This window comes from Eublepharis macularius, chromosome 1, assembly GCF_028583425.1.
Source record: "Eublepharis macularius isolate TG4126 chromosome 1, MPM_Emac_v1.0, whole genome shotgun sequence".
In the NCBI taxonomy this organism is placed as follows: domain Eukaryota; kingdom Metazoa; phylum Chordata; class Lepidosauria; order Squamata; family Eublepharidae; genus Eublepharis; species Eublepharis macularius.
Window position 1 is genome coordinate 92,452,397 of NC_072790.1, and position 24,395 is coordinate 92,476,791.

Here is a 24,395-nt window from a genome sequence, read left to right on the forward strand (position 1 = left end):
TTTAATAAATCATTGTAGCTCTTATAAACTACTATGGCTTTTTGTTTGCTTTTAAAATAGTGCATGAAGACCTACAATGACTAAAACAATGAGCAGAGTTAAGCAATTAAATTCATTCAATGGGGGGATAATAAACTGTATACAAGACTCTTCCAGTCAAATGAATGGGATTTAAAATATTATTTTACTGTGGCTGGACTATGTGAACACAGTATGTTCTATATGGTCTATAATAATCCTTATTCCTAAAGGCTTCTAAAAGTTTGGTGACAAATGTTCAGAAAATGTTCAGCATCTATCAGTGGCTGCTATCAGAAGCAGTAATCAAATTGTGCTGTAGGGTACCCAGCAAAGTGATGATCCTAATACATTGCACTATAAAACAATAGTATCATTTCACCTTTAATAAATGTAATCTTTGCCTTAGGGGAAAAAATCTCTAGTTGTAAATAGAATCTAGTGAATACAACTTATGTAATTATTCAATCTGTGAACCATATTTAAAGATCTGGGATGGGAAATGGTAAGACTAGATAGGAGAAATTCTGTATGTATGCAATTTTCATTATATTATATGATAACTGAAACCTCACTTTCAGCCCCATCTATTTATATCCTGAAAATTAATAATTATTTTGTAATGAAGAGTTGAAAAGGTATAAAATGACAAAAAACATCTAATTGTCCCTTCAAACCCAAGAGGGAGTCAGCAGTTGCTCTCCTTCCCTGATGGAAGTGCCATTCTTCTGGTGTAAGTTCCCTTTTGGATCCAACCCATAATTTGCTATCAGAGGGGCAGTAATGTAACAAATGACCAAAAAAGTATGAACAGTGAGGGAACCATGAAAAAAAGCAATGGTTCATTAACATTAAATTTTGTTTTTCCTACATTTGCACTAGAAATCTCATAGAACATTATATGTTCATTGTGTCTAGAACAGAAATTTTAGGTCCCACAGAATTTATCAGAACTCCAGTTTTATCGTTACATCCCAGTCAAAAAAACATTTGAACTGATATGGAATATCTGCAGGGGCCAGTGTAACATGGTTATCAGACTTTTCTGCTCAACAAGTCATGGTCCCCATCACAAGCACATTAGGGCAACAAGCCTTATCATTAGTGTGACATGGACTACTATCACACAAGCTACTTTAGACATGTGTAACAGGTTTTTTTTTTAAAAAAAAAACACATTTATTTCTTTGAACAGCAGTCCTGCACCATATTAGAAATTGTTTTTCAAAGTCACTACAGTTTCAAAAGTGGTTTGTCACAAGACAACTGGGAGCTTGCTGAATGAGACGTAGGAGCCCAGTGAACCCTTGGATACAAATAGTTTGTTATTTTAGATCTTAGTCAAGAGGGGGGAAAATACTTTCAATAATAAAACTTCTTTCTTAGGAGATATGATATTGTCTTTTACTTTGAAGTGACAAGGCAATAACTTCATTTAATAAATAATAAGGAAATTAAGTAGCCTAATATTTATGTACTTTTTCTTTTGCTGATTTACACTTTGGTGTAGCCCATGAGGTGGGTTTTCCAGTAAAAGATGGATTGAGAGGAATGGGAGGGAGGTATTAAATACTAGATTTGGACATGAAAAATAGATGAAATCCCTACTTGGCCTCTGCACATGGAATGAATCAGGTGTAACTCTTAACTAAAAATACTATAAAAGCTCAATAATTACTGATAACACATTAAAACATGCATCATTTTCATATTGTCCTAACACATTTCCGTGAATGCTGGAGGCTACATGATAGAGGAAACTCATACATTCCTTGCCCACGTCCCTTCGCTCCCAGGAAATTGTGGGATATAGTGCTGGACATGACGTTACCTTGGGTACATGACAGTCAGCCCCTAACCAGGCTCTGTTTCACAGGCTTTGGTGCACGCTCTTTAAATCCTTGGGTAAGATATGAACTTGTGGTAATTGGGGCAACTATGGCAAACATTTCTATTGTTCTTTGCTTCCAAGTCTTGTTTGACTTTCCTAAGTGTTGATTTTTAAGAAAACGGTAAAAGCCGCTGAGCTCATTTGGCAATATTAGTGGTGATATAGTGTCTAAGTGTCTGACTGACAGGGCCTAGGAGCAACTACATCAGAAAGGTACTTTTCTACTTTTTTCCTTGCAGAATTCTAGGCAAAGTCTGGCGCTGGAGTTGGCTGTCATGTCCAAGTCTATCATCTTTTTTTGTTTGAAACAGCAAGGGTAAGATGAACTGCAGGGTAAGATGGGCTGTTTTGAATTGAATAGTCCAGTTATGATACCACTTCTTTTTTATTTTCATTTCTTTCCTTCTTTTTCTGTTCTGTAATTGATGTTAAGTTTGGCGTAAGCTCCATTCATTGGAAGATGTGTTACCTTGCTGGACCAGTTCCTTAACTGTTGTAATATTATAAACAGTGTAATTAATCAGGAATAAAATAGTCCATCTTGCCTTCATTCCATTTTACCCAAGTTAAACAAAAAATTAAAGGGGGGAAAACCCTTGGCAATTAACTAAAAATTCTAATACCTTATAATAATGACCCTGCAGATATATATATATATTTCTTTTTTTAGAAAAAGAAAATATTGTTGCATATATGCCTTGCAACATTCTTTGTGCATTGTGGGAAAATGTATATTTTGCCTTGCTGCTATACGTTAATTGAAAGATTCAATTTTACATATTCAAGAATTTCATGCATGTCAACTTACATTTGTATTTTTGCAAATTAAAAAAAAATGTTGGTGCTCTTAATATTGAAGCAAAGGGATGCAATGTGCTACCAGTAGTATCATTAGGTGCTAAATTAGCATTGTGATGTACCTTACCAATCAAATGACTGGAATTGATCCCCCTCTGTTTTTGGCGCCATGAGCAGGCAACTCCAGCAATGCATTTCTAGTCTGTCTAAGTAATAAATAATATTTATTTTTTCAATGTTGCTTGGCCACTCCTATTTAAGCTGAACTGTGGAGCTAGTCAGAGAGATGGGAGATGTTTTCTTTTACCATTGACTTTCTCCATATTGCTTCAATGTGGTGATTTTTTAAATGTTGCATAAGATAATCAGGTTTGTAGTATCCCGCTCGGTATCATCTTTTTCTGATACACTTTTCCTAGTTCCCTTGTAACCAGAGCTTGGGGTTTGTTTGTTTGTGGCAACAGCTTATTTGTTGAGTCAAAACATTTTGTGAGCTGCTTTATCATAAATGCTTTGAAGTTAAAGATTATGTAAGAGCTGCTGTGATTACTAACTGACAGGCTCAGGGTTGCTGCTTGTTTTGTTTTTTGAAGCAATGCTTCTGTTTAACAGCTCAATATCTGCTCTTTATCATTTTGTTTTTCATTGTCTCTTTCATTTAAAAATAGTACACATCAACAGTCTTGTGACGCAACATTGATGTGGGTCTCCAATTCCATTCCTATATTTTGCATTTCATGAACTCAACAAGTACCTAACCTTCCCCCCTCCTTTTGAGTGTAATTTTTTAAAAATGTTCCACTGTGGGTATGTAATTCATAAGCATGTAATTTTTTTAAAATTTATTTGCTTAATAATGCCATTCTCACCACTGTGGCAAAAAGCACTGAATTCTAACAATAAGATCATACTGTTTATGCTCTGGATTCATCTTTTCCCCCTGATTTTCGTTAGGTTCCGAGCTCATGCCCAAAGCCCTCTCCACCAGGATAGTGGGAGGCATTTGGTGGTTTTTCACACTTATCATCATTTCCTCGTACACTGCTAATCTAGCCGCCTTTCTGACAGTGGAGCGCATGGAGTCCCCCATTGATTCGGCAGATGATTTGGCAAAGCAAACAAAGATTGAATATGGAGCTGTTGAAGATGGTGCAACAATGACTTTTTTCAAGGTAGGCCCTTATGATTTAATTGGGGGGAAAGGTCACTATTGCTGTATAGTATGAACATTAGTCATCAAAACCAAAGAAAGGCATCATGTGTTGGCAAGTTTTCAAAGGCAACATGTCTGATTTATGCATTAAAATTCCTTAATGATCAAAAGCAGTTTTCTTGAAGTAAAGTATCACCTTAAGTCTGTAAACTTTTGATCACTTACTGGGAGTAAGCCCCACTTAACACAGTGAAATTTAGTTCTGGATAACATGCATAGGATTAGCATGTACATCTTTGCTGTATATCATATCAAAGGAAAAAGTGAATGCTTCTTTCCTTCCTTTGCTTCAACATTTTATGTATTCATAATGGCAATTCAGTATGGAAAATTGTTTACATTGTGTTTGTGAGAAAATGAAGAGACCCCCATTCTTCATCCTAAAAGCTAGACTGGTACACATTTCTTGGGATTTTGTTGTGACACAGTAAAACAGTACAGAAAATAATTTTATTTGTTGAAGCATGTGTATAAAAACAGGTTTCTAACTAACATAAAACTAAAATTGTCCAGGTAGAGTGTGTTATCTCATGCTTAGCTCACATTTCTATTATATATACAGAGCTTTTTTGAGGAGGAATGCTCCGGAACACCGTTCCGGCAGCTCTAGTATCTGCCCACGTGATTCCTTCTTCCTTTGGCCCAGCGGGCTCTGCAGAGGAGGTTTGCTGCTTTGAGCTAATTCTGCTTTTTTCATTCATGAGAGAGAGAGAGAGTGCAAGCACTGCTGCTGGGGCTGGCTCTCCAGAGGATGCTAAGCTGCTTTGAGTTCATTCTGCTTTTTTTCATTCAGGGGTTTCTGGGTATGTGTGTGCTGCTTTGAGTTCATTCTGTTTTATTTTCATTTGGTTGGGGCTGTGTGTGTATGCTGCTTTGAGTTCATTCTGCTTTCTTTTTATGGGAGTGGGTGCGGCTGTGCATGTCCGTGTGTGTGTGTGTTGCTTTCATTCTTTAGTTGACTGAAGTTGACATTGTTATGGTTCCCAGAGCTTTTGAATGCAGATTGGTTCTGTATAAGTTAAATATATCAGTTATGGTTATTTGTATTAGTTAAAATTTCAGTTATGTTATTCCAGTTTTATGCTAGGAATGGATAGCTGTGTCCAAGTCACAGAAGGCTTTCATCAATACATTCATCAGCATATAGGTGTTCTAATGTCTTAATAGCTGTAACTCAAATGGTTCTCCCCACTGTCAGCTGATTAACATCACTGAAATTGCAGTGGACATGTGTGTGTCAAGGAATTTTTTATTAATATTGTTTGTCTGGGACACTGGAATATTTATGAGCATTTCACAATGTCACAACAGCTTAGCCATTGGCAAGGTGGAGTTGGCAGGCAACAAAAAAAAAGCCATTTTAAACTACGTACAAATCTAATGCAGCTAAAGTTGAGTATCTAATTTTGAATTGCTCCAGTAAAGCAAAACCCTCCCTGAAAATTTGAAAATTCAATATTCATTAGATTAGGCATTTCAAACTCTGGAATTTTGAGAAAGAATTTTGGAATTTTTTTTCTACACTGGCAGAGGGAATCTGTTAGAATTTAGATTTGTGAGATGGGATTTGGATTTTTAGAGGACCCCTCTTCCTTTCATATTTTAAAATATGATTCCAAAGAAATGAAATGTTTGGGAAAGGGAATGGTAGATTTCACTTTTTGTAGAGGATACAGAAAGGAAAAAAAACCCTTTCTCATAGTGTAATTTTCCAAGATTACTAATATTTATCTCGTCGTCATGCATTGTGCTGGGTTCCAGGCATCATCATGCATTTCTGGGAGTACGCATGTGCTTCACACGTGCACATGTGATAATAGAGAGTTCCACCACCTCTTTTCCCAGAAAAAAAGCCGTGTGTATATATATCTGCAAAATAAGACCAAGTTACTTTCTGAATTCAATTTATATGGGTCATGCATCTTTTGTGGAGCTGTATGGTGAGATGTGTGCTTCTTGTAAGACACTCACCAAATCTAGTTTTGTAGCATATGTTTGCCAGTGTAGGCATCTTTGAAGGCAAGCTTTTCATAAATTACAGTTTTTTTCCTTAACTGATGGTTTTGGAGACAGTAGCACAATTTATTTTGTACATGAGTATATTCCCCACCACTATCCATGTGATAATACATTCATATGGCTCTTTTGCTTCTGTGCAGGTTTTCTTTTCTATACCAAAATACAGAACCAGACTTTCTTCTTTAAATATACTTAACAGATCTGTAAGTCTGTTACTGAGGGAGGCTCATTAAGATACAATTATTACTCCATGTTGTTTATCGATTTTTTAAAAATCATTTGTAGGACTATAAGCCATATAAACCATTTTTACTTGCGATGAAAAGAAAATGTATTCTAGAGTTCCCTTGTATATGATGTGATGTGATGAAGCTTTGGCAATTTGCTCTAAGAGTACCCATCAAACCAAAGGCAACAAAACGTTTACTTAGATTTTGATGGGATTGGCCATATGACTGGTAGACTGATTTCTGTTTGGTGGGCTGCACATTGTAGCAGTACTGAGAGACTGGTAGAAAATTAGGCAATTATGTTGTCTTTTGTTTCTGAGAGAAAACCATTTACTGATTAGACCCATTAATAGAGATGGGCACGGACAGCAATATGAACAAAAAAGCTACGAACAGCCCAATCTGCTGTTCATGAACAAACTGTTCATGAGACACCATTCTAAATGAACAGGTGGTCATTGCAAGCCTCGTTCGTTGCTGTTCATCAAGCCAGACAGTCTGGCACCTGCAATCAATTCCCTTGGCAACTTAGGCAGGGATTGTCTGAAATCTGTCTGAACTCCTGCTGTTGCTCTGGAAACCCCAATCTAAGCCCAATTTAGCTTGATAGGCAGGTCTTCCTTTCAAGTGTGGAGCTCCAAATTTGTTACAAAGAATAGGGGGAGGGGGGCTCTCAGCTCTGGCTTTGGAGAGGGAGAGACAGCTGCTGTTGGCATTTTGATAGAGTGCATTGGAGCTGGTTCTAGGGCTGCTGCCAGGCTCTGGGCCAAGCTATTATTTATTATTGGTACCTTTCCTGCTGCCTGCTCAGGTCAGGTTTCTGGGAGTGGTGCAGTAGGGATATTGACTTGGATGATGGCTGGAGGAGAGCCTGCTGGCCCCCACGAACAGCCAACCATGAACATGTTCATGGACAGAACCATGTTTATGGTTGTTCATGAGTCCCTGTTGGTGGATGGCAATGAACAACGAACATCATGTTCATTTTTTTTCTGTTCGTGACCATCTCTACCCATGAACACTACATTTGCCAGTGTAATATTAGTTGTTTTAAAAGTCAAAGTGCAAAGAATTATTCAAGAGTTAGGACTGATGCACAATGATCACAATGATCTACAATGATCCACAATAGTATCCACCTCTACACACTGTAATCCGATGTCTCAGGATGTCTAACGATATATGTCTTAGAAGCATGGGAAAGGGAATAACAAGTTACTATCTCTTCTTCATTCATCACTGCTTTCCAACAAGTTGTGGCCCTGAGTGTAAAATTTGTGTACAAAATCACCGAAGAGGAGGGTACTCCAAGTGTGTCTTTACTACATACTATACTCTTGGTGCATGTGGAGGAACAGCCCCATTGACCTGTGAACTTTGTTCCTTCTTGCTCTCTGGAGTGTCTACAGATAACCAGTGGCAGTCCAAGTCTCCTCCTGGCATGTGCCACCCATGTGGTGCCCCCCAACCGTCACAGGATCTTTTGCTCCTTCTCTATTGTGCCCACTGCCACCACTTGGTTTTAGTGGGAATTGCTGGTGGAGAGAGCCGAGAATACCCATTCCCCTGTGCAGGCTTGCCACTCTTGAGTCCTGGCTTGTGCCAGTCTCCTGCTACCCAGAACCCAGCTACTGCAGGGACTGTTTACTGCACTTGTGCACTACTGGGGGCTCAGCCAACTGTCAACACACCACCACCTTCCTGTGGTACCTCTGTTAGATAGTGTGGTCAAGCGGTGAGATTCTATGTAGTACACAGAAGAGCTGCCAGCATTTAAATTTTTTTTAAAGCATTTATTAATGAAAAGACAAAAAGAATGTTCACACTAACACTTTTAAGCACATCACCAAAGCATGAAAGGGAACTCAAAAAGAAATTGGTAAAAATACAATTCCTCTCTCCCTCTCTTTGTACATATCTAACTTAGATGATCTATCTTGGAAAGTTCCAGCTTATTGAGAAATCCTCATACCCCTCTGGATTCAAGCCTTGAGCTTCCACATGGTTATTACCCGCAAGGCCAGCTCAAGTCAGCCAAAGAGACCCTCCTACCTGTAGCAGGAAGTATTATACCCTCCCTTTGCCCACTTTCTAGGCAGATCAAATGTTCAAGTCAGAGAAGATTTTCCTGGAGTTTTCAGGAAGAAACCTTTCTGGCATTTTAGTCCTCCAAGTCTCCTCCATTCACACACCTATAAAGGTAAGCCTTTAGGAGAAACTCTTCTGGTCACATCTATGTGACTGGGTGTGGTTCAGAAAACATCCAGCTTTCCCTCCTGCACTCCTACCTGTTCTCAGCTAAGAAACATTTTTTAAACTGGTGGTGAAAGTTCTGACACAGTCCAAACCTACAAATAAAAGCATTTCTTCAGAGTACATTAGAAGGAAATATATAAAGATGAGCTGATACATTTTTAGAGTTTTCTTATAGATGTCAGATCTGTGGCTAAATAATAGTTGTATCCAGACTACCTTCTGCAATCAGACAAGAGTCCGTTGTTTTCAAAAGATTTACTGAAAGAAGCAACCATTATAGTCCACTGGCCCAGATGCAATATCTGGACTGGTACACGTGTATTGTTACGAATGATAGGCATAGAACAAGGTACAGAGTATCAAACCCCAGCAAGCCCAACCTCCCCCCATAGTTCTCAAAACAATCCGCTTGAAGCTGAGAAAGTGAAAGTTACCCAAGGCTGGCAAAGCTGTAGCCAAAACATCCTCTTCTGTGATATAGCTGCTAGGGAACGTCTTGGCACCTATGAATAAAGCACTCAGAATACTAAAGGAATTAAAATGGAGTCTCTTTGGTTATAACATTAGAGAAAGCATTCTGAACCTGACAATAGAGATTGTTTTAATTTAGAACATTTTTAATGGGGTGTGGTGAAGAAACTTAATAGTTTTAATAGATTTCTTAACAGTGTTTTAGAAAAGGTCAAATAAATCCTCTATTGTTCTACAAGGGAGAAGAATGGATGAAATGATACTAATTGCTTTTGTTTTTATGTGTAATACATGATTATTCTGGCAGTTTGGAAAGGAAGAAGAATGCAGTTAAGAATGGACCAATCTCTCTATTAAAGAGGCTTATTAAATTTCTTCAGTATTTCATAGATCATCAGTTGTATTTCACTATTTTAGCTAAAATGTTTTTAGCTTAAAGTAAGCATAAACATGTGCTTTTGGTGGAAGCTCCTGCTAGGAAATATAGACAAATTAACATTTACCGTGTGCAAATACTGCAGAAACTACACCTTGTGGTGCATGTTGTTACAAAAGTTCTGGATATTGGCTTTTGAAAGCCAAGGGAAAAAGCCAAGGAAATTGTTAGAAGTAACTAATCATCTAGAGCTGCCCTAATAGCAGGGATATTTTAAAGATGTCACATAAAACAAACTTTGGAGAAAGTTTAAAGGGTGTAATTTTTCTTTAGAAGCAACCAATATGATTAAAGTCCCAGGACATAAAGAAATGACACAGTGCATTTATTACGTTACCAAAGAACACTGCACAGCTTTAATTTCATTTTTGGTCTGGTAGAAGACTTTGATCTTGTATTCTTTCTGATTGTCAGGCTAGACTCAAAAGCATTTTAAGGCAATGCCACCCCTCAGCAGTATTGTCTAGCCCAAATGCTAGTACCACTCTTCTCCCCAAACTTCTTTTTAAAAAGACTTTTCTTTCTTCTTCTAGTTTCTCTGTGTTTCATTTGTATGTATTTCTTCCTTATATGCTATAGGCTCCTTTTGCAGAGGTCTTCGTTTTTAAAATTGGTGTCCCCTTTCTTGATGACTTCCAACATGTTAGTGTGTATAATCTGCTCTGAATGGAAATGGCCTTTGGCACAACAGAATTCACAAGTCTGAGGAAGGCTTAAGCACTCCTTCCCCCCAAGTCAACCTGAAGAAACAGTCATTTGTACTAGTATAGGATCTTACTACTATGATATGACATGTATGCTCCACTCCTGTACGCTCTTAACTCACAAAATCCTATAATTGTAAGAGGAAAAATATTTTGGCCTCAACAGTAGAAGTCTTGATAAAGCTGCCATTTATTTATTTTACTTACTTACTTACGATTTCTATTCCGCCCTCCCCACGAAGGCCTCAGGGTGGATTACAACAGTTTAAAAGCATATTAGAATTAATTTATACAATTAAAACCATAAATATATCTTTGATGTGTCTTTGAAGTGTTATGCCTTAACATAAGTTAGTTCTTAAAACTAATATTATATACTAATAACCAAGTGTCCTGATCTTAGGATATTTAAATCCAGAGACTGGAGCCATGAATGGACAAGACAGAGCTTCCTACACATCTGAGAAATGCCCCAGATTTGCAGAAAAATCTGAAAGCTAAAAACAGTATGGGGGGGGGTTAAAAACAAAATTATAAAAGGAACCCCTGTAGTTTTAAGAATCAGGTGCCCTCAATGGCTGTTGCTAGGCAAGCATGACAGTTTAGCCAGTATTCCAGGCTTGGTTTCTGTCAGTAAAAGGCAGGAGGAGGGGCCTTTTCCAGTGCGGTTTGGGCCTTTGAGGGAGGACTCAGGGGGGCCAGGTCCAGAAGCAACCACCAGATGACTTGATAATACATCATTTGCATGACTCACCCCGGCCCAGCTGCTTGCTACTGTTCAATAGCAGCAGTCTCCCCCACCCTGAAGTTCAGTGTAGTGTAGTGGTTAGAGTTTCAGAATAGGATGTGGGGGTGGTTCCAGATGGGAACCACCACTCTGCTGTGGAAGTTCACTGGGTGACTTTGATCCAGTCACATACTCCCAGTGTAACCTATCTCTCAGGGTTATTGTGAGATTAATATGGAGGCGGGGAGAATGATGTAAGCTGCTTTTGGTCCCCATTGTGTAGAAATGCAATATATAAATGAAGCGAATTAATAAATATAGATGAAGATGGGGGACAGGTAAAAGATAAGTCATTTAGTGGGTTTATAGGAGAGAAGAACATAGGGAAAGTTGAGCATACGGAGGCTGCCAGGAGAAGGAAAATAGTGTGGAGAAAGAGAAAAGTGAAGTATCCCCCACAAGTCCTTGCAGGTTCCCCACCATGCAACTGGGCCATAGGGAAGAGGCTGCCTGGGATGGAAAGAGGAAAGGTGAAAACAGGGGGACAGACAAAGGTGGGTGGGAACGAGAAAAGGAAGCTGGAAAGGGGGAGAGGCTATGGGGGGCAAGGAAGGGAAAAAGGACATAGTGTGGAAGGGGAAACATGAGATGCCCCTGCAAGTCCTTGTGAGTCCCCTGCTTGTAATTTTCTAATTCCAAATTTTTCTTTAGCACAAACTCAGGTATTGGTATCTATTATACATGGTCTATTGATCTGATGGTTTTTTTTAAAAAACCTCTTGCTGGATACGCATTTAGGGAACATTTATATATATGGTCAAATTATTAGGAAAACAAAGTATTTTCATTAATCAAAGAGTTCTTCATTCTAAAATGACCTGATTCTGAGTCAGCATTTCAGCTGGACACTGTAACATGAGTTTACAGAGTAAACATGTTCATCAAACGTATTGACTCCTGGAACTGAAATGCAGCACTGTGTCTCTGTGTCTAGTGTCAGGCCTAGCTCAGAGCCTTACCAGACAGGCTTCAACAACCAGTGAGCAACCAGCAAGGTATGTTCTAACAAATCTGATTCCATTTCTGTATTTTGGTCTATACTCCATTGTCTAACATGACCTCAGAGGAAATTGGAAAAGGCTCACCAGTGGTTTGCTCCTTCACCAGTTTATCCAGGATCCTCTTGGTCTCTGAGGTGAGCTCAAGGCATGGAAAACTCCAAAGTGCACCCCAAAGGACACCTCACACGGCTCCTCCTCTCACAGCTTTGTCCATACCTGGTACTAGTTCTTGCCTCAGGCAGCTATATTGGTGGTGCTCCTGCAGATGACTCAGCAAAGATGACCTTGTGAGCCCTCTTGTTATCATGAGCCAAGCGGAGGCCAGGCTGGTGGATGGCAACTGTGTCAAGGCAGACCTCTTTCATGCAATGGGGGTGAGCCACAGCCCTCCCCTCCACATGTCAGACAGGGGTTAACCTGTCTAGCATAGAAGGCAGAAGTTACATAGTTGCAGTTTAATGTCTGACAGGAGTTAGCCTGTCAGTTATAGTAGGGAAGTTACATAGTTGCAGTTTAGTTTTCTAGTGTTGAAAGGCTGTCAAAGCCAAGAGTTCTGTTCCATAGGAAAAGGGAGGGGCAAGAAGTATATAGTCAGCATTGTTATAGTTAAACAGTCATTCTTGGCAATTGCCTTATGTTAGTTGGTTGTACTGTGATTCCTGAATTTAAAAAATCTGTTTACTGAATCTGTCTCTGCCTGATCTGATCAGTGCAGATAGTTTGGGGAAGATCCATGGAACAGGAACTGACATTTTGCCGAGAATCATCTTTTCCTCCAATGAACCCCAGAGGACACACCGTTGGCTCCTGCAAAATGGCAGTCAAGCCAAGAAAGAGCAGTCTGGTGAAATCCGAAGGAGACCAAGGAACTCAGTGGGAGGAATCCAAGCTAAAGGTGAAGGACATGAGGGAGTCCAGGATAATATCACAGACAGACCTGGACTTCCTACCCTGGCTGGCAGTGACTCCCCGAAGCTGGATGCCTCATTCCCATACCACTGCAGAGAGAGAGCTTAGAGACGGGAGGAGGTCTAAGCTTTTCATGCCGAGTGGGGGGGAAGGAAGAAGCCATCCTGAGCGATGAGAGGAAAGAGAATGAAATGGAAACGGGGGGAAGACTCCAACGTCCGTGACACCCAGGAAGTATGAGCTTTACGGGAGGAAGTAGAAGAGCTTAAAGTGGCAATGAGGAAGATAGTGGGAGGAATGAAGAAACTCCTGCAAAGCACCCAAGTATTGAAAGCCCCAGCCGATTTGTCACAGAAACGTTCCAATTTACTCAGGGACCATTCTCCCTTACCACCCTTTCAACAGGGAGGCCACACACCATCTTATCATGATCAACCAGTGAGGCCCTTGATCCAGGGTCAAGCCCCCCTGAGTTGGCGGAAGTTAGAAGCACGATTTGAGGGGGACCCTGAAGACCTGGCGTACTTCCTGGTACAGGTGGGGGAGTTTTTATGAGAGTGGGGCCATACTTTCTCCAGTGACCTCAGCCGGGTAAGCTATATTTGGTCCTGTTTAGGGGGGTCAGCAGCCAAATGGTACGTAACTCTCTATGCGGCACAAGCCCCTGACCAACAAAATGTAAATGCATTCATGCAAGCTCTTAAAGAGCAATATGAAGACCCTTTGGAGGAAGAGAGAGCAAGAACCCTCCTGAAGTGCCTGAGGCAGGACAGTATGTGAGTATGCAGCCAAGTTTAAAGAGAATGCAGCCGAGTTTAGAGCGAATGCAGCTAAGCTGAGGGATTGGACAGAGGGAGTGAAAACTGAATTTTTCCAAGATGGCTTAAATCCAGATTTGGTGGCTAAGGTCCTGGTACATGATGATCTGAAAACCTTATGATGGATCCAGCTAGCTTGCGAGATCGAGAATAGGGAACATTTGGTGAAGTTGCTGCATCTAGAACACCAGGCCAGACATCGAAAGAATCTTGGGGAAGGGCGACCGCAAGATCTAAGGAAAGAATGGAATAGCCCCCTCCCTCCAAACGAGAAGGGCCGAAGGATGAGCCAGGAGTTATGCCTACGATGTGGGGAAAGCAGCCAATGAAGGTGAGACAGAAGGGAGCTCTATTCTTCCATATCATTGCCCTGCTGAATCCGAGGTGGGGGACCAATCTCCGAGTTAGGGCATTGATTGACTCAGGGTATACTAGAGATTTGATTGCCCCCTCTCTAGTGACTGAACTGGGACTAAATGTACACCAACTGCCAGAACCATTAGTGTTTGAACAAATGGATGGTACGGTCATGAAGGGACCCCCCCCCCCCCCGGATTTGAAACCAAACTGATTCTGATGGGGATAGGGCACCACTGGGAGGACAGGACTTTTGTGGTCAGCCCAGCCACAAAGTTCTCGCTGGTGCTAGGGGTGAGATGGCTGTATGATCATGACCCATATGTTAAATAGAAAGTAGGTGAGTTGGATTTTCCCTCGAAACATTGTCATAAACATACATGGAGCGACTATTGGGGTTCCCAACCCCATCTATCACCAAGGCTATATGTTTAACCGTGGAAGAGAGGGATAAGATTCCTCCAGAATATCAGGACCTGAGCAAAGTGTTTGAAGAAGGAGATGCAGATGAACTGCCCCCTCATTGGTCAACTGATTGTGCAATCAAACTAATACTGGGGGTGAGGGGAGCTACCAAAAGGGAAACTGTATTCAATGGGCTTAGGGGAGAGGGAGGAATTATGCAAGTTCATAGATAAAAATCTAGCTAGGGGTTTTATCCACCCAGCGAAATCTCCTCATGCCACACCATTGCTATTCAGGAAAAAGAAAGATGGGGGTTGAGGTTATGTACCAATTATCGGGGAATTAATGTGGTCTCCATGTCTAATGCTTACCCCCTCCCACTTATTAGGGATATCTTGGGGGTAGTAGCTCAAGGAAAGATATTCACAAACTAGATTTACATGATGCAAATTTCAGGGTACGAATAAAAAAGGGTGACGAATGGAAAATGGCATTGAACAACCCACTGGGGAAATTCAAGTACCGAGTAATGCCATTTTGTCTACAAGGGGCCCCAGGAGTGTTCATGAATCTAATTAACAACGCTCTGCATAAGTATTTGTACAAAGGAGTGGTGGTCTATTTGGATGATGTAATGGTATACACACAGGACCTCGCTTCCCATGTGAAGCTAGTAAGAGAAGTGTTAAGAACCCTACTTCAGCACTGATTACTTGCCAAGCTTTCTAAATGCAAATTCCACAGGAAAGAATTGGACTTCCTAGGCTACCAGGTGTCCCACAAAGGTTTGAGAATGGACCCGGCAAAAATTGAAGCAGTGTTGGGGTGGGAAGCCCCCCCCCCAACTAAGAGACAATTGCAATCTTTTTTGGGGATTCGTGAATTTTTATAGACCTTTTATTAGGAATTTTGCACAAGTTGCATTACCACTCACTGATTTACTAAAAAACCAATGGGAGAGGCCCAAACGGAACTAAACCAAACACAAAGTTAGTATGGTCTGGGAAATGCCAGAGAGAATTTACGGAATTAAAATCTAGGTTTACCTCTGAGCAGGTATTGCACCACCCAAATGAAATTCATAAATTTGTAATACAGGTAGATGCAAGTGATGTGGCTATGAGAGGAGTTCTATTACAAGAAGAAGATGGGAAGATGCATCTCTGTGCTTACATATCAAAAAAAATTTCAGATGCCAAGCAGCACTGGGTGGTCTGGGATAAGGAAGCAGCCACTGTTAAACGGGCTTTAAGCACATGGCAGCATTGGTTTGAAGGGGACAGGGTACTTTTCAAGGTGTGGACAGACCACAGGAACTTGGAAGCTTTGCGAAAACTGCACAGACTGGGAGCGAAGCAGCTAAGATGGGCAGAGTTTTTCTCCCAATTTAATTTCACCCTTAAACACTTCCTGGGGAAGACGAATTTTTTGGCAGATGCCCTGTCTCGCCTCCCACAGCATGCCAGCCAGAGAAAGGAGGTGGTAGACACAATGTTTCCCCCCAGCCAATTGTGGGGGCAGTAGTTACTAGGAACCAACCTAGAAAGGGGACTTCCCCGCTGCCTTTCCATGGATTGGGAAGAGAGGGTAAAGAGAGAGAACTAGAAAAAGAACCAGGGGAGGGATTACCAGAGCAATTGTAAAAGAGGATAAATGGATGTTGGTATCAAAATGGGAACATGTATGTTCCACCAGGACTGAGGGGAAAAATATTAAAAAATTGCCATGATAGTAAGCTAGCAGGCCATTTTGGCTACCTGAAAACATTGAATCTAACTCAAAGGCAGTTCTGGTGGGCCAAAATGAGGAAGGATGTGTCCCAATATGTGGCCACCTGTCAAGTATCCTTAATGGGAAAACCAAGAGGGGGGAAACCACCAGAATTGTTGCAACCAATGGAGAACCCCTCTTGACCTTGGTCTGTAGTATCAATGGATTTTATCACAGATCTTCCTCTGAGTAAAGGAAAGACAGTGATTTGGGTGGTGGTAGACCTGTTCTCTAAACAGGCTCATTTTGTCCCTTGTGCCAAGAAGCTAGACAGTCTGTTCATGTTGCATGTAGTGAGGCTTAACTCTTTCCTTGATAAAGTAATTTCGGATAGAGGCCCACAGTTTATTGCTAAATTTTGGAAACAGTTAATGGAAGTGACCAGCATCACCCAAGGGATGTCATCGGGATACCATCCAGAAACGGATGGGCAGATGGAAAGGGTCAATCAGGTATTAGAATAATTTCTAAGGTGTTATATAAACTATTAGCAGGATAATTGGACAGAAAATTTAGCTTTTGCAGAATACTGTTATAACAACAACATTCACAGAGAAAAGTAAAAGAGGATTACAAGGCCCAAGCAGACAAGAAGTGCTCACTCAATGGGACTTAAAAGTAGGAGGACGGGTATTTATATCTACAAAGAACTTATGGGGAGAATAGTCTAGTAAAAAAATAGGTTGGAGGTTCATAGGCCCATTTGAAATAATAGAAATCATTAATGGAGTAACAGTAAGATTAAAACTACCAAAGGATTTAAAGAGTGTCCACCCCGTTTTCCATTGCAGCCTCCTAAAAAGGGCACCAGATCTGGACCAGTGGCACCCAGAACTGGGGACCCCCCCCCGCGATGGTGAATGGCCAACCGCATCATGAAGTAGAATCTATTCTTAATTCAAAATACAAACAAGGGAAACTATTATACCTTATTTGGTGGAAACATTTTAATCAAAGTCACCAAGAATGGGTCAGAGCAGAAGATGTTAAAGCTCCAAAATTAGTTAAGGAGTTTCACAAATGATATCCAGATAAACTGAGGGGGAGCTGAAAATAAAAGGGACAGAATGTCAGACAGGGGTTAACCTGTCTGGCATAGAAGGCAGAAGTTACATAGTTGCAGTTTAATGTCTGACAGGAGTTAGCCTGTCAGTTATAGTAGGGAAGTTACATAGTTGCAGTTTAGTTTTCTAGTGTTGAAAGGCTGTCAAAGCCAAGAGTTCTGTTCCATAGGAAAAGGGAGGGGCAAGGAGTATATAGTCAGCATTCTTACAGTTAAACAGTCATTCTTGGCAATTGCCTTATGTTAGTTGGTTGTACGGTGATTCCTGAATTTTAAAAAATCTGTTTACTGAATCTGTCTCTGCCTGATCTGATCGGTGCGGATATTTTTGGGAAGATCCATGGAACAGAAACTGACACCATACCTCTAGTCTTAGCCCTCACCTTTCCCCCAGGTCCCCCCTCTATTCTACTGCCACTCATTTTCTGTCTCCTTCAACCTGGGTGCTACATTATTCTGAAAAAATTCATCAACCCATCCAAAACGCTCAGCCAAAAAAAAACCCTACTTTGACTAGTACCTACTCTAAAAGCTAGTTAATGATTTTGACTGTAACCTAGATATAGATAAATCTCTTTTTAACAGCCCTCTTTAGGTAAGTGGTATCAATTAACTACACTACCAAGAATCTTAATTCCTCTCCAGGAGTCAAGCAACTCCCTGAAATCCTGAAACAGCTCAGCCTAAGTACACTAAGTTCTTTCCTAAAGGGCTAGGCATGGTCTGGCATCACTGAAAGAAGTAGGGTTGCCAGTTCCTCGCTGAGAGCAGGGGATCCCCCACTCCCACCTTCTACCCTTGCATACCTGGCCAGCAGTGGAAAAGACAGGGGAACACACCTCCTGGGATATGCTCTTGGGCAGCATGACACACTCTTATGCACTGCAGTTGGCCAATTTCAGCCAGAATGGGCCTGATTCGGCCCGCTGCAGAGCACAGGACCACTCCAGGGCTCATTGCACTGCCCTGGCAGCACTCCTGCACTTTGGAGCGGCCCGAATCAGGCCCGTTTCAGGCTGAATCTGGCTGCTGCGAAGTGCAGGAGCACTCCAGGGCCTGTTGTGCCACTCCCAGAGGTATCATGTCACCTGTGCAATGATGTCACTTTCTGGAAGTGATGTCATTATGTAGCCTGGGAGCACATGTGTGCTCTGCACAAACGTGTGAAGATTTCAGAACAGGTGAGTGCCAGGTCTCCTGCCTCCTGTCCGGAGGGTAAAGGGGTCTAGCAACCCAAGAAGCAGGGAACCCAGAGCAAGATAGCAGCAGACTATTAAGCCTGTGGGGCCGGGGTGGGGGAGGTTATCTGTTTGATTACAACACCTGAACCCTTTTTAATTCCTACACAAGCTCTTAAAGTGAAAACTCTCTTGATCCTTATAAGTTAAAAATTAATTTGTGCTTGTAGTTAAACAAGGCCTACATCTATCTTACATTAAAAAGCCTTTTGCCAAGTTCTCTGAACAACAGAGCACCACAAAACTCTGATAGTAGCAAATCAATAATAATAACAGGAATAACAATTAGGACTGTAGTGCAGTGCAACAACTAGTGGTGTGCGCATCGGGAATCTGATTTGGGTAAAATTCCCGAATTGGACCCAATCCGGAAAGCTTTCGCAAGCGGCAGGGCCCTTTAAACCTAACCATTCCCTCCCACCCTTTCCTCCCCACCCCCTCCACTTACCTGGCACTGGCAGAAGGGAAGGCTGGCCCTCTCTGCCGACTGGCCATGGCGGTGGCAGGAGGGAAGGCACTCTCTGCCGGCCAGCCACACCAGTCCAGCGCCAACAGGAGGGAAGGCCCTGTCTGCTGGCCAGCCACGCTGGCTGCAGCGCCAGCAAGAGGGAAGGCCCTGTCTGACAGCCAAGCCCTGGCTGCACAAAGTAAGTGGGGTGGGGTGGTGGGTGGGGTTAAAGGGTGGGGCAGCCTCCCCCTCCCTTCTCCTCCATCACTTCATTATGCTCCGAATCTTTACGGAGCATACCGAAGTGACCTGGAAACCCGAATTTAAAGTGGCATGCCACTTCGGATTTTGGGGACTTTGGGATCTTTTCCCCAAATCTTTTCAGGTTGCACACCCCTAGCAACAACACATCTCTTGGTGAAAAGCAATCTCACCCCACCTCCCACAAAAAACCTGAACAGTTTCAGGAACTAAACTAGCAAGCAATAATATGTCAGTCCTTGGTAGGTAGAACCCCAAGCCCTTCACAGCAAACACTCAGGTGTATTGGGTGAAGTAATTTTATCTGAGATCAATCAAGTTCAAGGTGGAATTGGCAGAAATGATGTAAATGGGATGGGTAGTGTTAGTTATAGGAAAGCTTCCCGCCTTTAGGACAGGGGCCGTTGAAGTTTGGGCGCAAAAGTGCCCAGGGAAAAAGATAGGTTTAGGCTAGACATGAACTCATCCCATTTCTCAGGAAAGATACATCTCAAGCCGGCTGCAGCTGGCATTCAAGGACACTTGCTCGAAGCAGCTGGGAAAGCAAAAGCACATACTTGCAAGATAACAGCCTAAGCTCGCATCAATAAAGAGCTTCCCATGCTCTCAGAGGACCAGTACCCCAACACAGAAACGTTATTGGCAATACAGAAATATTATTGGCAGATATGCACTCAGGCATATATAACAAATACTTATTTTGCTCTTACCTTAAAGGCAAAGCTAGTTGCAACAAGAGAGAAAGGTATTTCCCCCTGACCACAAGAAAAACACCAAGTCTCTCAAAATCCTTCAAAAATGGCAAAGAGCAACTACTCTCTCTTTGCTTTATCTAGCATGCAAGGAAACAGGAGAAAAATATCAATAAGCAAATACAAGAACAGCAACTAAGTTCAATCAAGCAAACAATTTAGAAAAGCTACCTCCCCACACACAGAACAGCAAAAGTGTTTTTTTTAAAAATGTGCTTGACTGTTACACAAAGCTATTTCCCTACCCTTTCTCTCCTAGACACCAGGCCAACCCCACCCCTCAAAACAGTTCTCAAATCAGGCAGAAGTCTTCCAGCAGGCAGCCACAGATCTCTTCTTCCAGCAGCTGCAAGCAGCAAATCCACTAGTGGTGTAGGTAGGTAAATCCCAATGGAGAGTGGGCCAGATCAGAGAGCCACAGCAACACACAGTCAGTAGCAGTCTTTCTACAGGCCAGGCCATACAAAATGAAGGCTGCTCTAAGCCAAGCTTGCTTTTTCTATGTGCTTGCAGGCAGTTTGAAAAAGGCTCTCTCTTTATCTGAGAATCCCATTGACAAGGTAAGGAGAACTCCTGCAGGGACTGGCCACTAACTCCCCCCTCCCTCCTTCTCCTCCCCTCTTGGAAAAAAAGAGAGAAAAGCCCAGGAAGGAGCCAGCCAGCCAAGACAGAGGCTGAAGCCAAGTTTCTTTTCTGGATCAACCCAGATTTATCTGGGAGTTCTGAATCGGGTTCCCAGGTTGCATCTAGGAGTCTCTGAATGGGGAAAGTTGGCTTTTTCTGAATTGGCATAAATTTACTTTAAAACCCAATTCTTGGGCTGGGCTTGCATACCCCTAGTGGGGAATCCCCCACTAGGACAGGGGGCATAGCAAGCTTAAAGATCTGTGGGTGAGATTGGTCCAGTCACCTGTCAGCATGATAAGGTGGTTGTTGAGACAATAACATGAAAGAAGGAGAATAATTGTCATGCTCAGGGCTGGCCACAAGAGGCAGGTGGCTCACTGGTACTGCAGATGGTCCCAGCGAGATGCAGTTGCTTGGAGTGCACAAGCCACGCCAAGGTTAGTTGCCAGGAAGTCAGTAGTCAAGGAGCCAGCAAATGAGAGCCAATACGTCAGTCAGAGAGAGGAACAGGCAGAAGAGAAGACTGAGGTCAGAGTCTGATAAATCAAGAAGGAGAGCAGGGCACAAGGCAAGGGTGGATCAGGCGCTTCCAGGCTCAGTGCTCTAGTCACAGGGAGTGGCAAGCTTAGTTGCTTCCACCCTTGGCTTCTTCAGCTTCTCTCTCTTATACTGTCCTAACATGGATCAGGTGTTGTCTCTTTGCCTGATAGCCCCAGCTGGTGTTGTGCCTGCAAATGAGCACTTTTTCTCCTCTCCCACAGAGCTGCCTTTGCTTTATTTTTCCTCTTCTCAGCTGGCCCAGGGAGCTCAGGTTTCTCTTTTGCTCTGGGGGAGTCTTTGTTTCCAACAGCTTCTGCAGAGGTTTCTGGCTGCTCCTGCTGTTTCCTCGGGAGCAGCAGCTGTCTCGGCTGGCTCTGCCTCCGGAGTAGACCCTGCTGGCTCTTCCATGGCTGACTCTGGCTCTTGAGTAGCCTCTGCTGGCTCTTCCTGCTTGTCCTCTGAGGAGGACTCTGGGGCAAGAGGTAAGGTGGCCAGTCGAGGCTGAGGCTGACTCATGACAATAATATTGCAAGCATTTGGGAGAAAACTGAGATATACATAGCTAAATAAATATATAGGCTTAACAAGCTTATATTTAATTTTGTAGTAGTGTCTTGAATTATTTTTCCCATGTACACTGTTATATTTTAACTGAGTTTCCCAAGGATTATCTAGTCCAGCCCCCTACACAACACAGGAAATTCACAGCTATCTCTCCTCATCGTCACCTCCCTCAGTGACCCCTGTTCTATGCCCAGAGGATGGCAAAATCCTCAAGGATCCTTGGCCAATATGGCATGGAGGAAAATTCCTTCCTGACCCCAAAGTGGTGATTGGCATTACCCTGGGCATATTAGAAAGGGCCACAAGAGCCAAACTCCTGCTCATTCCTTCATGCACTCCCTCTCCTGATCTGTAGGTGATATTCTTCTGAAAGACTTTAAGGAACTGTTTCCTTACTGTCATGCACATTTTAAAGAGGACAGAGTTGTGGAGCTATGGAGCACTATGTAAATTACCTTACACCTTAAGATCCCTCATTAGTTTTCTATAGAAATACTTTTATAAAAAATGGAGGCATGGTTTGTTTATTTTCTCAAATTTATCTCATGCTCAGCATCTTAGGATAAATACACAACTAAGAGAACAATCCTAAGAAGGTCTACTCTTACTGAGGTCTGTTCATTGGGGCTTACCCCTTGGAAAGCATTCTTGGGATTGCCCTGTAAAACACTTCACATGCAGTCCTGGACACACAATCTTTGCCACTTGTATCTCCTTTTCAGATTTTGTGTATATCTGTGCTTTGATAGTTTTCCATAGAGTTGACAGCTCCAGGTTGGGAAATTTGGGGGAGTGGAGCCTGGAAAGGCCGGGGTTTGGAAAGGGGCCTCAGCAGAGTATAATGCTATATAGTATAGTCTCAAAAACAGCTGTTTTCTCCGTGTTTTTTCCGTGGCCTGGAGATCATTTCTAATTCTTGGAGATGTCCAGCCAGCCCGTGGAGGGCTGGTAACCCTAGATCTCTGTGAGGTATATATTTCAGGACTAAAGCACAAACATGGATCCCAGTGCATGTCAGCCGCTGTCAAAAGCTTTATTTGGCACTGAAAATGAAACAACGCTTGGCTAGTTGTTCTGTCCTATTGATTTTAGTGATATTGTGCAAGTTTGACAGTTCTGAATTTGAACTTGCTTCTGTGTTTATGCCTGTGTCTCATTACAGCATGATAAAGTAACTCACTGTCACAACTGAGCAAAACAGTAACATTGTATTATAACATAATATAAAGACTCCAGATGGTTTCTTATTTTAAATGTGAAATCCCAGTAACACCTATTAGTACCAACCACTGTGAGGTAGAGTAATTGTCCGTGTGATTGACAGTAATTCTTGCAGTAAATTTTCTTTGCAAAAGCTAATCAAAGTTTTCTTTAAAGCATAGCCAAAATTTTGGAATAGTTAGCATTTGTTCAAGAAGAGTCTAAATCAGAAATAAAAAACACTCATTGTTTGAAAGTTTGAACCTATCGAGAGCTCATGTTTAACTTTTGTCTTGTGGAAAATAACATTCCAGACCAGAACATTTACCACTAAAAATCTCAGTGTAATCTCTATCTGTGTGTCTGTGCTCATGCAGGCAGCAAGTTTCTTGATCTCAGTCTTCAGATTTCCCAAAATTCAGGCCTTGCCAGTCTCACCACCACCACCAACATAAGCAGGTATTCCACTCCACCCTCCCCACAATGGAGTAGTAACAGTCCCGGGATTTGTTTTGTTTTTAAGTTTCCTAAATATCACACAATAAATATGCTTCAAATATTTATATTAGAATAAATCATGAAGGAAGGAATAAATGTAATAAATAAATAAATAAATGCTCACTCGTCTTTATTATTATTTACAAGACCTGCATGGCTGTGCTAGATTTTTTTTCTTAGTTCAAGTTCTCCTGGATCTTCTTCCATCTTAGCTCTATCACTCTATAGAACTTCCAGCCTTCATTCCTAATCAAAATGTCTAAATATCAGCTAAGAAAAATCAGAATTCAAATTATACTTTGTTTGTGGTATTAGTCTGTTTGAAGCTGATTGGTTGAGTTGACATGAAATGTATTAAATGTTTTGGAAAGAAAACTGAGAAAAGAGAAAATTTGGCTGAATTAGGGACTGCAGTAGTGAAGCAGAACTTCACAGGACGTAGGGAAGCAACAATTGAGACAGTAAGGAAGGCCAAAAGAAGAATACAGAATAGGCTCCCAAATGAAATGAGAAAGTAACCCCCCTCCAGAAAAAAAGATCAGTTAAGAAGAAAGGAAGCTTAAAGAAAAGAACAGAATAAACCAGGAACTGAAGTAAATGGCTAACAAGAAAAAGGGACGTTGGGGGGATTAATTTTATGTATTAATTTGAATTAGCCAGTTCTTTGTTAGCAGACTTTGTATATTGCAAATTTTATGTCTCTGGCACAGGACTTCAAAACTTCTAAATCATAATTCACTATCTGAGATTGCTAACTGTCTTCATATTAGCAACAATGTCAATTACTTTGTCCTTAGTCAATTGTGCCCTTAGGGCTACCAGGCCCCCCACTGGCTGCTGTAGTTGCCTGCAACCATTCTGAGTGGCAGTGGTGGTGTGTGTGGGGGGGGGCACAACACCAGCAGTGTCTGCATTGCTACATCATTTCTGAGGGAAAACCAGAAGTGACATGGGGAAGCTCTGGGAATTGTCAAAAACTCTTTGGTAAAATGATACAGTAAAACATCACATTTCTGGTAATTTATGGAGCAACCCTATGTCACTTCAGAGTTTTCTCTGGAAATGATCTAACAATGCATAGGATGCCTCTACCTCATGTCCCCACCCTCTAACCTCTCACC

The 24,395-nt window shown here is 41.8% G+C and overlaps 1 protein-coding gene across 2 annotated transcripts in view; it reads left to right on the top strand.

The window, feature by feature from the left end:
* Positions 1-24,395, top strand: part of GRIK2 (glutamate ionotropic receptor kainate type subunit 2) — a 786,155-nt gene that overhangs the window by 581,309 nt on the left and 180,451 nt on the right. For both annotated transcript variants that reach the window (XM_054974427.1, XM_054974423.1), the window contains exon 13: positions 3,662-3,879. In XM_054974427.1, coding sequence (XP_054830402.1) covers positions 3,662-3,879 — 218 coding nt within the window. The remainder of the gene's footprint in view (positions 1-3,661; positions 3,880-24,395) is intronic.